The 17880-nt window shown below is 35.6% G+C and overlaps 1 protein-coding gene across 8 annotated transcripts in view; it reads left to right on the top strand.

Annotated features, from left to right (window-relative positions):
* LOC123682929 (protein alan shepard) overlaps positions 1–17880 on the top strand; it is a 106900-nt gene that overhangs the window by 51867 nt on the left and 37153 nt on the right. For 7 of the 8 annotated variants that reach the window (XM_045621760.1, XM_045621765.1, XM_045621763.1 and 4 more), the window contains one exon: positions 12333–12647. In XM_045621760.1, coding sequence (XP_045477716.1) covers positions 12462–12647 — 186 coding nt within the window. In that variant the 5' untranslated portion in view covers positions 12333–12461. The remainder of the gene's footprint in view (positions 1–12332; positions 12648–17880) is intronic. The other variant, XM_045621766.1, reaches the window with a different exon arrangement.

Raw genomic sequence — 17880 nt, 5'->3', positions numbered from 1 at the left:
GGAATGATCGAACAGATGTAAACTCATCCCCATTATCGAATTTTTTCAAATATTTTGAAATATCAGGCGGGAAATGTAGAGTTCATAAGTTCCTTTTTAGTTTTCAAGGAGTTTTTCTGTCAACGTTCAAATTCAAATTGTTCTACAAACTCTGTTTGGTATCAGTCGTAATGCGAAATAAACTTGAAGAAGCCAAAGTTTTTGCGAAATAAATGTTGTTAACATTAAAATATTTGTGGAAATTATTAATTTTTCGAATGATTCAAATATACTTAAATTCAAGATCAACAGGCAGGTTGCCTCGTAACTTTCAACTTGAATGGGAATCCCAGCTGATATCACCAATGGTTGACGCTGATTGGTTGAAGTTCCATGTCTAATCCATAGATCTTTGCCAATACTCTCTATTAGTGTGACGTGACACATCGCCATTTTTGGTTCTCCTGTCAGTGTTCGGAATCCAAACAAATAAATTGTCATTCAAATTAGTACGGTGTCGTTGAAGAAATTGGCTTATTTTGATGAATAAGATTATTCAAGGAACGATTTTACTATTAATTGATAGACAGAAGGAATGAGATTAATGCCAGTAAGTTCGAACTTGAAGTTCAACTAATAAACAAGGCTTTTTACAAAATCTGGGGAATGATACAGGATTCAAACTTACTGGCATTAACCTCGTTCCTTCTGTCTATCAATTAATACCGAAATCGTTCATCAAATACTCTTATTGATGAAAATAAGCCAATTCCTTCAACGACACCGTACTTATTTGAATGACAATTTATTTGTTTGCATTCCGAATACTGACAGGAGAACCAAAAATGGCGGTGTGTGACGTCACACTAATAGAGCGTATTGGGATCATCTCCTCGAGAAATAACACGGCTAGGAAGCTTTTCTTGCGAAATTTTGAGGAACGTAGCGCTGTTGTGTTGAGAATCAACATAATCCACATAAATATCTTTCAATTCAGGCCTTAAAAAATCATTTATCATGGCTCGGTAGCACCATTTATTCGCCATAACAGCTGCACCAGCCTCATTTCCGAATAAGTAAGGTCCAATCACACCACCAGCCCAAAAACCGCACCAAACAGTGACACGTTGAGGATGCAGACTGCAAAGGCTTTCCAACATTCATTCCTGGATTTTCCATGCCGCAAATGCGACAATTCTGCTCATTGGCGTAGCCTTCGATGAGAATCTGGATCATTTTGATGCATTTCAAGGACACAATCAGCGAAGATACTACTTGCTGGTGATCGGCCGGCTTGAGTTCTAGTGTTAACTGAACTTTAAAAGCATTGAGACCTAATGCCTGCTACTCAAGAGGCGTTTTTTCGAGCGTTTGGTAGCAGGCGTCCAAATGGTAGCTAGTATACACTGACTGCCGCCCCTTGCTGCCATCGAAACCTGACACTCAAAAGGTTTTTTTATTGAGTATCCTGGTCGGATTTCAGATGGTCACAGACAGCTGGCAATTTATCAGGTACCGTCGGAACTTCGTAGCGTACCAAATTCTTGTGCAAAATGAAAGAATTTTTGATAGGTTTCATCGAAATATTTAGGCAGAAAACCTGTCGATGGAAAATAAAAAGTTCAGTATACGCAAACAGATATATCAAAAATAAAGCCTATGGGGAACTAGTAGAATAGTTCAAAGGAAAATTACAGAATGAAAGAGTACATGTGAATTTCTATTAGGCCGATATCGTTTTCCATCGTTATTATTATTATTACCAATTCGATTGTCCTAGCCTGTAATTTTCTGTTTACGTATCGAATGAAGAATCCGAAAGTCGTATCAAAAAAAATGTCGGAAACTATAAACGTTATTACCTAATTTGAAATGAAATTAGCTAAAATATCAGTTGTTATACTGAAGGGGTTTTCCAAAAAGAGCTGTCATTTTGATATCAAAGAAAACGAGTATATTTTAAGAGAAATTAATGAATGTTTGTCAATTACGATGGAAAACGATATCGGCCAAATAGAAATTTACATCTACTCTTTCATTCTCTAATTTTCCTTTGGAATATTCTACTAGTTCCCCATAGGCTTTATTTTTGATATTCCTGTTTGCGTATGTTGAACTTTTTATTTTCCATCGACAGGTTTTCTGCCTAAATATTTCGATGAAACCTATCAAAAATTCTTTCATTTTGCACAAGAATTTGGTACACTACGAAGTTCCGACGGTACCTGATAAATTGCCAGCTGTCTGTGACCATCTGAAATCCGACCCGGATACACAATAAAACAACCTCTCGAGTGGCAGGTTTCGATGGCAGCAAGGGATGGCAGTCAGTGTAGATTAGCTACCATTTGGACGCAAGCCACTTGGACGCCTGCTTCCAAACGCTCGAAAAAACGCCTCGTGAGTGGCGGGCATAAGAGTTTATGCATAATACGGTGTAATGTCGTTCATGGAATATCTCATTTTCAAAATCGACGAGGAATCGACCGAGAAGGTGCTTCATGATGACCCAAAAGTGCTTCAGTTTTGCGAGCTGTGACTGCCAAATTTTCATCATTGTTGTATTGAATTTCAACAATTCCAATGCGTTGTTGGAACGTGTGTCAAATGTCAAAAGATAACAGCTTCAAAAGTGACAGCTCCTCAGATAGCGGGATATTCAAAATGAAACCTCTCATTGGGAAACCCTTTATTTGTGAAATTACTTCCAGAAATAATTAACATTGTTCTTTGCGACCCAATTATTTCCTTTCCCGTCTACAAAAACAGTATTCCTACACCAAATATTTATTCTTCGTCGAAACCGCCGTCTCTGATCTTGAAATATTAATTTTCCCAGGGCACTCGAAAAACAATAACGACTGATTAAGATTGAACAAACAGTGGAGCATTGGTTATTATTATTCTCAGTGGCGACCTTTCGTGTTCGATTGTTTATAGAACACAAAACATTCTCGGATTATCGCATACCAAAAGATAGTAGTTGGCCACGAAATGTTTGGTTTCGTTCGACGTTTACGAAAAGATAGGGGATCCTATCTCGGCTATGATTCATATGTTCGGCTTTCGGGAGTCACGAGATGGGGAGAGCAGGGCAGGACTAAGGGTTCTTCGAAATTCATGAAATTGTCAAGTCGCAACTTCACTGATGGACATGGCTTCGAGATCCAACTCACTTAAATTATCAATTTCTCCCCCGGAACAAAATACTTAATGGAATAATAGTATATTATAAAACAAGTTGCAGAATGGGCTCCTATTCCAACACGAATGCGAAATTCGAAAACGAGCGACGAAGGAGCGAGTTTTCGAACGCAAGAGTGTTGGAATTACCTTTTGCAACGAGTATTAGACGATATTTTCTCTATTTCAGTCAAGCTTTGTGAAATATTGTCGAAATTCAATGAAAAATTCAAATTATACCTACATCCTAGTGACTTTTGTATTGTATCTTGGCAGTTGGTGACTGTTACGAAAATTGACAGATTACGAAAATTTAATTTGAATCGTACATTTTGAATTTTCAAATAATTTAAAATTATTATGACGAAATCGATTTAACACCACCTGAATTAAGAGAAATTGCGAATAATGCTACAAATCATTTCACTATATCCAAATTATACATTATGTTGACAATTATTGACGTTTGTTGAAATTTGATAGGATTGGAAGACAGTAGAGATAACCACAAAACGAAAAATATAACTTGATAACCATGCTGTAATGAGTTCATTACAGCACTTTTTTTTAGAACTGTAATGATCTCATTACTATACTGAAATAGAGAAAATTAATTATAACCTTCATTTTCACAATATAACGGGGGTTTTTTTCGAGGTATAATATATAACTTTAAGTTGGCATTACTGTTCAAGATGGCGACCGATTTAACAGCTGTCAAGTGATTTATTCCCAGTTTGGTTTGGCAATTCATCATGAATAGACTTACGCCTGAACAACGCTTGCAAATAATGCAATTTTATTTCGAAAATAATGGTTCTGTGCGGAATACGTATCGCGCACTACGTCCATTAGCGATGAAGCGAACTTCTGGTTGAATGGCTACGTCAACAAACAAAACTGCCGCATTTGGAGTGAAGCTAATCCTCAAGTGTATGTCGAAACACCGTTACATCCAGAAAAACTGACTGTTAGGTGCGCTTTATGGGCTGGTGGAATCATTGGTCCGTACTTCTTCAAAAACGATGATGGCCAGAACGTTACAGTCAATGGTGATCGGTATTGAGCCATGATTACTAAGTTTTTAATTCCTGAATTGAACAACCATGATGTCCAGGAGCTGTGGTTCCAACAAGACGGTGCAACATGACACACAGCTCGTGCCACAATCGATTTATTGAAAGACACGTTTGGTGACCGCCTAATTTCACGTTTTGGACCTGTGAATTGGCCTCCAAGATCTTGTGATTTAACACATCTAGACTACTTTCTGTGGAGCTATGTAAAGTCATTGGTCTATGCGGATAAGCGACAATCCCTTGACCATTTGGAAGACAACATTCGCCGTGTTATTGCCGATATACGGCCACAAATGTTGGAAAAGTCATTGAAAATTGGACGTCCAGATTGGACTACATCCGAGCCAGCCGTGGCGGTCATATGCCAGAAATCATATTAAAAATGTAATCCAAAATATTATCTTGCGGATAAATAAAATTCATGTCAATCGAATAATCCATCGTTGTTTTATTGCAATTTAAAGTTCTATAGCTCTAAAAAAAAACACCCCTTACAAGTCGAAGACACGCCCTTTATATATTCTGTTGTAAGCTGTGATGAATAAATGAATTATAAGATTTGGTACTTATTTACCCAATCTGTAGCGAAGATTAATAAAGATTCGATGAACTTCATCACAAAAAAGTAGGACTACAAGAAATACCCTGAATCTAGAAAAGTAAAGTGTTTGGCCGTCCTATGTTTATAGAACTTTTTTTTTGAAAAATATCTAACGAATCTCCCATTTTCCTTTGTACCTTATATTCAGATAATACCCTGTATGAAGTTTTTATATCTATTATGTAATGGAACTAGTCTTCTGATTCGAATATTCCATTAATATAAGTGAATGATAAGTATTATTGTGTAATCGAATTTTTAAAGGAAGATACGTAAGATTGACTGCAAGTTCATGTTTGTAGAACACGACTTTATCTTTGACAGTTGAGTTGTAACTATCGTTGAACAGAATTTGTTGACTTAAATTGAATTTTTCAGATTAATTTTCATGATTCATAGGTACATTAGTAATCTATGGTTAAGTAGCTATATACTGTAATAATTCTTTGCTTATATCGATGTATATTTGCCATTATCGTAAGTGGCGTCTCAAATATTTTTAGTGATCTGTCTAATAGACTATGACAAATATTTGGGACTATCTTACATAAGTGCTTCCGCCGTAACAAAAACAGGTTGTTCCTGTAAAAAAAAAAATATGGTGCCACTCACGATACTTTGGCAAATATGTATCGATATGACGAAGAATGGTGTTATCAGTATACATCGTGTTCCATGATTGACGCGACGCTCTATACGCTCTATTAGTGTGGCGTCACACACCGCCATTTTTGGTTCTCCTGTCAGTGTTGGGAATCCAAACAAATAAATTGTCATTCAAATTAGTACTGTTTCGTTGAAGAAATTGGCTTATTTTCATAAATTAGAGTGTTTGAGGAACGATTTCAGTATTAATTGATAAACAAAAGGAACGAGATTAATACCAGTAAGTTTGAATCCTGTATCATTCCCCAGATTTTGTAAAAAGCCGTGTTTATTAGTTGAACTTCAAGTTCGAACTTACTGGCATTAATCTCGTTCCTTCTGTCTATCAATTTATAGTAAAATCGTTCCTTAAATGATCTTATTTATCGAAATAAGCCAATTTCTCCAACGACAACGTACTAATTTGAATGACAATTTGTTTGTTTGGATTCCGAACACTGCCAGGAGAACCAAAAATGGCGGTGTGTGACGTCTACACTAATAGAGCGTATTATGGTTAAGCGATGAAATATTCGAATATTTTTCAGGCTTCATTAGAGCTACATTCTTAAATTCTTAAGAAACACACAGGGTGTACCAAAAGAGTGTGAATGGCCAAACATATGTTTTTTGGGACACCCTGTATTTTATTGAACTTTCGTATTGCATGGAATGAATGAACCCAAGTTTGTTCGAAGTTTCATATCCTTAAAGCATACCGTTTTTGAGATATTTCGATTTTCCATGAATTGAAAAAACCTGATAACTTCGAAATGAGTAAAATATATTTGAATGATATTTTTAAAGTGGATTCTTTAATAATTGATAATCATGATAATCATTGAGAACTCTACTGGGTGTTCAAAATGGGACGATTCATTAATGACTCATTCGAAAGTTAATATAGGGCTTATTTCGAATGAAAAATAAATTTTGAAAAATAATGGAATTTGGCAGGATAAACCTCAATAATTTTTCGAAGAAAAAATTTACTTCCTAATTAAGGAATAAAAAATAGGGTGTGCCATTTGGAATAATCCCGATAACAACATTTGAATAAGTCATCAATGAATAATCTCATTTTGAACACCCAGTAGAAATCTCAATCATTATCAAAACTTACCTCAGTTGTGCTAGTATTCACTTTCAAAATCTCATTCAAATAGATTCATTCACTTCGAAGTTATTAAGTTTTTCCAAAGCCCCTTCAATTTATAAAAAAAAGTCGAAATATCTCAAAAACTATAAGTTTTAAGCATATGAAACTTAAAAAAAAACTTGGGATCAATTATTTCATGCAATCTAAAAATAAACAATAGGTTGTTCCATAAGAAAAAACATATGTTTTGTGATTTACATGATTTTGGTACGTTGTGTATTTCCAAACCTTTTGAGAATGTAGATCTAATGGAGCCTTATGAGACTGTGTCGGAGAAAATTCAAAAATTTCAGCGCTGTAATAGCGTTGCGTCAATGGTGGAACAACCTGTATAAGGACGAACATCAGAATCATTGAAAATAAAAGCATGATATCGAAAAAAAAAAAATTCATTGACAACATTAAGTTGAGATTATTCAAGTACATAAATAGGTATAAAACAACAAGTTGAATAACAAGAATACATTATGAGAATAATATTAAATTCAAGCAATAATCGAAAGAAGAATGAGGAAACCAATTGACAAGGAATCGGGAGCTTTGGAGTGCTCATCATTATTACACCATTGGAGACCTATTGAGTGTCCAAAGGTTCCTAGTTTTATATCAGCGCTTGTAATAACAATGGTTGCAGTGGTGTAATTTGCAAGAAACAAATACATAATATAGAGACAAAGTCTAGCTTAAATTACACCACTTAAGTGTATTGTTCATTTATCAACTTCTTCCCTCGCTTGCTATCATCCCAAATGAGTGACCCAGTCGGATGAATGTTTTTTAGGTTTTTTTTCAAGAGAACATCCGTTCCAACTTCTTTCACGAGAGTGAGGGGGTGGGGGTGTTAAATTTGAAACAAGTTTGTTGTTGTCTGACAGCTGTTGGCGAGGGTTTTACAGTTTCAGATGACTTATCTTGGAACCATCTGTTTTATGGCAATGCAATTCTCGTTCAACTATTTACTATACTGTATGGATAGACAGAAGTTGGCCTATCTCCTTTGAATTGTTTACAAATAGGACAATGATACTGAATCAGACTTCAAAACATGCAACAGTTGCAGAAAATATTCATATGAATAGATAATAAAAAAGTTATGAAGTTTATAGAAATTAAATGGATGCATAATTTGATCGCAGTAAAAAATGTTCACTCATCCTAGCTTGAGTATCAAATCCATACATTTGAAAAAAGGAATCAAATTGCAACAAAATATTCAATATAAAATCATTAAATCGAGAACATGTTATGTTAGGGTAATACTTAGTAGATTAGTTCCGGATAATACATTGAATTTCAAATAGTAATTTGCGAAAAACAAACCTACAATTTTATATTTTCCTAATAAGTTGAAATATTTCGCGAGAAATAGACTATTGCCTGAAATTTGCACTACACCATAGGCAACCCATAATACAGCCCTCTGCATCATAAGTTGCTCACTATCATATTGCCATATCTATACGTAATTTTGTATTATGAAGTAGTAGAAATGATTATTTCATAAATTCTTTAAAAAATTAGCTTGAGCTATAAATAACTTTATAACTGAACACAAAAATAAATTTTGTCTGTCTGAACTAAACACCGAAAAATATTTCATTGCAGTTTTTACAGTTGGATTAGGTCAGCTTAGAGCAACATTTGGGCTGTGTTCTATTGGAATTTAATGAAAGTGAGAGAAAAGAATAACACCTCACACATTGAGTCTCGGGCCTAAACTGCGAAAAAACATTTAAAAATATCGGTTTTATTCGTCAACATAGTCACCTTCAAAAATGATACAGCGTTCAATAAGGTGCCTACTATTTCGTTTGTTTGTCATCTTGGGTTGAATTATGCGGTACTGATGATCCCTAACAAGGGTGAAACCGGTATATCGCTACTCTCCCTTGATGACATGCATTCTCCTTGGGTTACTTTCGATTATGATTCCTACGTAATATCGTGGAAGTCTTCCGTTTGACAACGGTTATGTTGATGGCATTTTTGCTGATACATTAATCAGATAGATAATTAATATCGTATGATATTATTACATACTTGAAATTGTACTTCTTTTTCGTTTTTCTTTTTGTATTTTCTTCATTCATTACCAAGTATCAGCCATTTCATTTATTTACATGTATTTCAACTTTTCAATACCTCTTCTTTAGAGAGACTCGTCTTTGATTTAGAAGTAGGCTTCGTCCTCGGCAATCACTTCTTCATGAGAGCCAAATTTCTATCTCTGGAGCACCTTTTAACCGTTTTTCCGATGGAACAGAGCCTGAATAACTATCAGCAAGCCATTGTTTTGCTTGCACAGCATTTTTTTCTATCAAAGAACAGTGTTTATCAATACACGAAACTCGTTTTTATCCATTTTTGAAACAACAACAAATGTAGCGTTACTTAACTTTCAATATCTCGATCCTAACTCCAATCTTTGTTCCGAAATTTGGACATCTTCAGAAGATTGGTACCAAAAAAATTAGTGGTGTGGCAATGGAAGTGCCTCTTGCTCCATGTAACTGCAATGAAATTTCTTTGTTGGAATTAATGAAATACAATCCGTTTTTTCTCTTTTCAATATAAAAATCGCTTAAATTCAAACTCCATATCAGTCATAAACATCTTTAAATCGATGTTTATCCATAGATTCTTGGAATTTTCATTAAACGTCTTTTGCTCGAAATTCTAACAGATAAGAGTCTGGTTTCTACGCTGCATTTATCATATTGTAAGATAGGGACTTGTTGCTAGTTTCTAGTGCCAATTTTATGATTCCCCGGAATTGTATTTTATCACCGACATTGACACAATGACGCATCGTCATTGTACATTCGATTTAATCTATAACAAATCTGGAGACAGTGACTAACTGACCACTGACCAATTGACTCACTACAGAAAAATCGTACAACAAAGAACAATGAAATAAGAAGGTCTCTGCCGTATGTTGCAGAATCTTTGTTGTTAACCCTCTCATTGAACTATGCTGTTTTCAAGGCTATTTCTGTGCTTGACGGTCCTTGCTTGATTGATATTTTGACGTCTTGAGTTAACCCTGTATTACAACAACCAAATTCGATGCTAACCGAAAGTTGAGGACTATAACTCAAGGAAAAATCTTCGAAATAATAAAATATCATAGAGCAGATCATAGATATTCCATTTCGATCTCGACTTACAGAGGGGCTGATAAATGAAAATCTTGATTTCTGTTTGAGAAAAATTTAACAACGTTTCTTTCAGTAGTTTTCATGCTTTATATGAGGATCATAATAGATAATAGAAACCAACATTCATTTTACAGATAAAGAGGAGAGTTTGTGTTTTTTTAATGGGACATCTATATTTTTCAAGGCAGTTTTTGAAAATTGTCATCTGTTGCAAAGGAATTGAGTTTTTCGATTTTATTTCCGAAATGGGACACCTTATATATTAATATTTTTCATTTATTTTGGGATTTAATTCATTTTGTGTATATTATACAGGGTGTTTCAAATTAAGTCGGCACCACTGCTAACTCCGGTATTATTGATGCGATGTCGGTTAAATGGGCAAACTAGTAGCATTTTTAGTGATCTTCTCGATGCCCAAAACAAAATTGACAGTCGCGTTGTCATACTATTTCATAAAATGATGTTTTTTTCAATGGAACACTATATTTTTTCATGCATTTTGATTCGTGATAACATTCTCAACAACAAAGCTCATATCACCTTTCTTCCTAAAGTAGAAAATGAGCGACTTATTTTGAAATATTTATTTCTTTCACTAGTACAAAAAATTTATGTGTTTTGGCGAATAAACCTCTTGATTGTCCAAACAACCATTTTTTGTACTTATATGAATGGCAATATTTTGTCACTAATAGCAAAATAAGACCGTAAAAAGAAAAAAGTGCGCTGGGATGTAAACTCGTGAAACCCGTGATCATCATGTAGCACCACGAAGCTATTTGATATTAATAGACAAAACGATAATTTCCATCTTAAAGCCATTCCGCAAGCCGCATTCATTTTCTGGATGAATAGTGTCAATAGAAGGGCCCAAATATGTGTTCAACAAGAAGGCGGTGTTTTTGAAGATTTACTCGATATTTTATAGCGCTTTATCAAATCAGTTTGTTATAAATGTTTCCTATTTACAACTGCTTATTTTAACCTTTACGAAAAAAAGTCGAATGAGCTTTGTTGTTGAGAATGTTATTACGAATCGAAATGCATGAAAAAATATAGGGTGTTCCATTGAAAAAAATATCATTTCATGAAATATTATGACAACGCGACTGTCAATTTTTTTCTTTTCGGCATCTAGAAGACCACTAAAAATGCTACTAGTTTTCCCATTTAACCGACATCGTAGCATAAATAATAACGGAGTTAGCAATGGTGCCGACTTAATTTGAAACACTCTGTATAATTGTAATCAAGTCATGGATAAGGAGTGCCATTAAAAAAACACCATATTATCTTCTATATACCTCTAAAATGTTGATTAATTTCTCATTAAGTTCTCATAAGTTATCCATTACTGGTGCTATGAACATGAAACAAAAACATTCTACATAATATTATTTTTGTAGAATCCATTCATGTAATCATTCGTGTTTTATTGCAAAAAGTTTTTCAGTTCTAATTCGAAATTGTGTTTTTTTTTAATGTGAACTATAAACGTTTCTATAAGAAAAAATCGCTTTTTTTCCTTTTCAAAAATTTATAACTTGAATTATAAATTTCTCATCAAAATATAAAAAACATCAAAAGTGTCAGTTTTACACAGCAAATCAACGAAGTGCCTATATCAATGAAAATATGTGGACTTCATATAATCAAAATATTCGGTGGCCACCAAGGTCTCCGGTTTTAACATCGTTAAATTAAAAAAGAATATTAAAGGAAATAGCTAATATTTGCGTGATGACAGATTCGATCGTAGTGAGATTTTTATGTGTTTAATATGTGGAATAACATGTGTAAAATTTCGTACTGATGGGGCGTAGTCAGAAACTTAAAAAATATCGAAAATACGTAATCAGTAGGGAAAGCTCCTGCGCTTTTAGGACCACATATTCTCATATATAGTTAAGTGTTATCCAAATGTGAAATGGATGGTCGAGCACTTGAAAGCCCTCTGACTCTACGTAAATGCTTTCCAATTTTTTCAATTATTGAAATCGTGACAAACTTACCAAGTGGAGCACTGTGAATAAAATGGAGTTACGCTTAAGAGGGGTTTTTACGTCTTTATTTTTAATTTTAGAAGAACCATTTTCTCAGCCTTTGTCCAGACTTTTCATATAATATTTTTATGTGAAAACTCATAGAAAAATAAATGTATGTTCGGAAAGTTATATCATACAAATATTTATGCTTTAATAAAAAATTTATTGAATTTTTTTTCCTTTCCAAAAAAATTAATAAATAAGTACCTTCCGCAGTGACGAATTATTCGAAAGGAATATGTAATAGTGAAAACTTCAGATAAATCGATGGTCTCTATCATAAAATACAAGTTACTAATTTTTGAACTGATCACTAAAACGGTATAGACCTCTCCTAAATTCCCTGCTACTAAAAAGAAACAGCCAAAGGAATTCCAACAATTCCTTTGAACTTGGTTTTGAAAAATGATTATTTCCCTGTACTTTCTTCTATGTCTCTCAAAATTCGTCTTGAATAACATATGATATTTCTTTCAGAACAGTGCCAGCGTCAACGGATTACCTCAGTATTCTCCGAACTATCAGCAGCAACGCATCAGCGGCGGCGGCTCATCTTACGCGACCCTTGTTAAGACAGCGGGGTCGTTGGGGGCTATCTCTGCTCCCATGGCAACGCAACACCAGAGCGCAAGTGGCTACCGCCAGTGGGGCGGCGTCGGTGGAGGACACCAGCACGCAGCAGCTGCTCATTCTTCTTCGCCACCTTACTACCGGTATCCACAGCCTAGCCAACTGCACCAACCTAACCATATACCCGCCTACGCGGCGGCCAACGCTTATAACTCTAATTCGGTAAGTTCAAGGCTCTCTAAGGGCTCCTGTTGTTGGTATCGATCTTAAAATATAGATAGAAGGAACGGAAAGTAAACATTTGTGCTCGATCCGGTATACAAGAGAGATAAAAGTTTAGTGTCGCCAATCACAATCGAGCTAGCCGATTGTGTGTGCGAGCCATAGGCGTGGAGAATCCTGATTTGATTGTTGAATGCTTTATCAGAAATTTTCATAACTTCATAATAGCTTAATCATTCAACTGAGAAAAACATCGACCCTTTTGTAACAAGGAAGAATTTTTTTGAATAAATCACATTGTAAACTATTTTTGAGCATCAATTGATAATTTCGAATTTAATCAAATTATGTAACGCTACTGATATAATGTCCCGTCAGACAAGGAGTGACGAATGTTGGCATCAAAACAAATGCATCAGTTACAAAGCTATTTCCATTCCACTTATTAATGTTCTAAGATATCGATATGTTGTCACCGAAATGTTTATGTTCCAATATTCTTCTCGATTTTTTGTGGTTCCGACGATGTGATCAGCATGAAATTTAGCACGAAACTTTTGATATTTTTATTTTACATAGTCGTACAACTTTGCATCCGCCGTTTTTTCCGAAATTCGAGGCTTTATTGTAAAAAACTGATTATACATTCATGATTTAAAGTATTGTCCATCGCTAGCCACTACTCCCTCCCATCTTGCGGGCAGCGTACGAATCCCGCGTTGAAAAAACTGGTCATCCTTTGAATCGATCCAATTTTTTACTTTTTCAAAAGACCGGAGGTGCTGGTCAGCCAGGTCATGTGCAAGTGATAGTCCGAGGGAGCAACGTCTGGAAAATACAGCGGGTGGGATAGGACATCCCATTTCAACGTTTCCAAGTATGTCTTGACCACTTTCGCAACATGAGGTCGAGCATTGTCATGCTGTAAAATCACTTTATCATGTCTCTCGTTGTATTGCGGCCGTTTGTTTTTCAATGCTCGGCTCAAACGCATTAACTGCGTTAGATAATCGCCTGTGATTGTTTTAGTCGATTTTAACTACTCATAATACACTACGTCGAGCTGGTCCCACCAAATACTGGGCATGACCTTGAAACCGTGAATATTCGGTTTGGTCGTCGACGTGAAAGCATGGCCTGGATATTCCATAGATTTTCTGCGCTTGGAATCATCATAATGAACCCATTTTTTGTCTCCAGTCACAATGCGATGCAGAAATCTCTTCCGTCTTTGCCTTGCAAGCAGCTGTTCACAATCAAACAAACATGTTTAACATATCTCGGCTTCAACTCGTACGGCTCCCAATCTCCTCGTTTCTGAATCATTCCCATGACTTTCTGGCGTTTTGAAATGGCTTGTTGTGTCACTCCCGATGATCCTACCAATTTTTGTTGCGTTTGACACGAGTCTTGATCAAGTAATGCCTCCAAATCTGCATCTTCGAAAACCTCTCTTCCACCGCCATGCTAGTCTTCGACGTCAAAATCACCGTTCTTGAAGCGTTTAAATTTCAAACCACTCTTGGAACGTTCTTTCACTAATAGCGGCCGGACCATAGGTATTTTAGAGCATTCTATAGCCTTAGTCGCGGATTTCTTCATATTAAAGCAGAAAATTAAAACCAAATGACGAGAATTTGGCTCGCAAGCTGTCATGTTTAATTGAGAATAACTTCATGATGTAGACACAAATCGACTAATATTTCGATAGCGTTATGTTTACAAATATCTAAGCTTATTGTATGACATCTACGCTCTATTTATTTCGACTACCACTTTCCGCTACAGCCGTTGCAAAATAGCGGTACACCTAATATATTAGGTGCGCAACTGAGTTTCGTCAATAGATGGCTGGAGCAGTAAATACTGGCTGAATTTGACATATCCAAAACGTCATGAACCAAGCTTAGACATATGGTAAATAAACTGTTTTAACACTTTTAGTCGTTGGTAATTATACAAAAACAGGGAACTTGGGTTATTTATGAATTGATGCCAAGGGACGTCATGGGGACTGTCCGGTAATACTCCTATGTCGTCATCTCGACTGAATATTCACGCTGCAAAGGTTATGCTGTGTATTTGGTGAGACCAGATCGGTTATATTTATTATGAGCTATTAGAACCGAGTGCAACCTAACAGTATTGACTTCAATTGATACGATTGAGACGAGCACTGCGCGAAAAATGCCTACAATACGAGCAGACACGATACAGTGATTCTAGCTACAGCATGACAACGCTAAGCCTCACGTTGCTGAACCTGTTAAAACCTATCTGGAAACGCCCAAATGGGACGACCATCAGCAGTTCCACTCAACATCCAAAAATGGCTTGATTCGTGAAATCCTGAGAATTTTTATAATTATAACGCTAAAACGTGTCGTGTGTTGTGGCTTGTTGCACCATCTGACTGGAACACATCTATTCCAATTCCGTATTATTAATTGTAGGTAAAAAAAAATTGGTAATCACTTGGCTATATCGATGAGAATAGTGCTTCATGAGTGACACCTTTTTCATTTTCAAACAAGTACGGACTTATCGATCCATTAGACCAAATTTCACACCAATCGGCATTTGTTCAGCATTCCATTCAGCTGCCTTTAATTCTTGTGTGAATCCAATCTTATTATAATGGATATGCAAAATACAGCCTGCCGTAAGAGAGGCCCTTATGGTGCGCGCGCCGAAGAATGGATAAATTTAGATCTTCTTCAACACTTTCAATCACAGCATCAATATTTTCTGTCGGGCATTCATTTCGATGATGTACGGGCCTTGAGACATCAGTAACAGATCCAGACCTCTTCGAATGTTTTCTCTGCCTTGCAAATTGTACGCTCAGCTGGGCGATTATGTCGACCATAATCTGATCGTAATGCACGAAATATACCACAGAATCATTATTTTTGTAGTAAATTTCCACAATTTCCACACGTTCAGCAGTAGATAAAACGATCCATATTATTAAATGGCTAACCTTCAACTAAACTTCGGATGACAGTTCTGTTCGACATATGTCATGGGTGTTAAATCCCGACGATGACATAAATAACACAGTATTTCAGTGTCAACAGATCCCCCTGAGTTGATATTTTGCAGATAAATATGAACTAAGTTTCAAGCTTTATGAAAAATTTTATGTTGATCCCGTTTATCAGAAACATAGCCAGGAACTCACGTTCATTCATGTGCTAATGGCACCCTTGGAGACCACGTATATACCTATATACAGTTATGTGTTCCCCAATGCAATAATTGGAGCACGAATAAACGGGGCTCAAAACCTCCTGACTTCATTTCAATGCATTCCTCATTTCATTTCTACGATAAAAAAATCAATCAATACAAGAAAATTTTAGCTAATCATCAAAGAGCCACGCCTCAACTGAGGGGTGGAGAATTCCCTCATGTAAAAACCTTCAAATGCATTGGCATGCTCGATTTCTAGGTATTTCATATCGGAACGACTTCTGAAATACAATTATATCTGAAAAGGTTTCCATGAACTTGAATCTTATCGAGTTATCTAATCATTTTCACGTTTCGCTGAATCGCTCAGAAGGGAAATTTGCCTATGTCAGTGAAACTTTACGGGTTTGATGTATCTGTAAAAATTAAATTTCGCATATGTGAGTATGAATTCAATCAATACGATTTTGTAAAGTAATTCGATACAATTTTCAATCGGGGAGAATCAAATTTCATATATACCGTTCATATCAGAAAATGACTTATGGTTAGGCGATAAATTCCTTGATTTAAATATCTGAACGATTATTCATATTTTATCTAGAAGTCATGAGGAAAATTTTGGAATTATTTAACCAGCAATGGATTTCACGGTTCTGAAATTGTTATTTTTTAATATAAAATAGTTGCTTTGTCCCCACAAAGAATTTGTGAATAGGTTTGAGCACGTTTCTTTGTATTTCCAAATAAACATTACAATGTTGTTGATTTGTAGCCTCCTTATTCATGACCTGTTGTTGATAGGAATTTTTTATTGAATCTTCAAGCTAACGTTTCGAATATTGTGTGATACTATTCAGGACTAATTTTTTAACATTTAAGCTTTGAAAAAGAATCACACATGATTCGAAACGACTCGTAAGATTGAAATATTCAATGAAAAATTGGTGAAATTTCTGTAAAATTTTTTAAACTTCATTATAATATTAGTTTTTCGTGTGAAATCATTTGTACCTTGCCATGATGTGTAGAATACAACATCATTCCAATTTCCCCATCTTGCTAGAACCACATCTCTTCCAATTCCATATCATTAATTTCATGCCACAAAAAATCAGTGATCATTTGGCTAAAGCGATTAGAAATGACCTTCCCATTTTCGAAGATCATTACAACAGACCAAAAAGCACACCACAGTGACTTCTTGTTGATGTAATGGTCTCTCAGCAGATACATGAGGATTTTCACTGCCCCATATGCGACAATGCGTTTAAACAGTCAGTGAAAAATATGCTTTATCGCTGAAAAAAATCGATCGTCATCTAAACGTTGTTCAAGCACCCAATCGGCGTATATCCTACGAATTCGCTGATCAGCTGGCTTAGTTCTCGTGTCAACTGAACTTTATGAGGATGAAGATGTAAATTCATATGCAAAATTCGTCGTAGCCTGCCGTGAGAGAGGCCTAAATGTTGTGCGCGCCGAGGAATAATGAGAAATACATACCTAATAGATATGTCAATTCAATTCAGCAGATGTTAACATTATCAATCGCAATTCATATTGATATTACACAAAATATCTTGAATGAATGAAATGCCACCGCTGAATTTTTTGTAAATCACTGAAGAATTTCTCTTCGTCACCTTGTAAAGGGTGTTTTTTTTAGAGCTATAGAACTTTAAATTGCAATAAAACAATGATTGATTATTCGATTGACATGAATTTTATTTGTCCGCAAGATAATCTTGTGGCATTACATTTTGAATATGATTTCTGGCATATGACCGCCACGGCTGGCTCGGATGTAGTCCAATCTGGACGTCCAATTTCCGATGACTTTTTCCAACATTTGTGGCCGTATATCGGCAATAACACGGCGAATGTTGTCTTCCAAATGGTCAAGGGTTTGTGGCTTATCCGCATAGACCAATTACTTTACATAGCCCCACAGAAAGTAGTCTAGCGGTTTTAAATCACAAGATTTTGGAGGCCAATTCACAGGTCCAAAACGTGTTTTTCAATAAATCGATTGTGG

Source organism: Harmonia axyridis, chromosome 6, assembly GCF_914767665.1.
Source record: "Harmonia axyridis chromosome 6, icHarAxyr1.1, whole genome shotgun sequence".
NCBI lineage: Eukaryota > Metazoa > Arthropoda > Insecta > Coleoptera > Coccinellidae > Harmonia > Harmonia axyridis.
The sequence above is the reverse complement of the archived record's forward strand: the minus strand, read 5'-3'. Positions and strand labels throughout refer to the sequence as shown.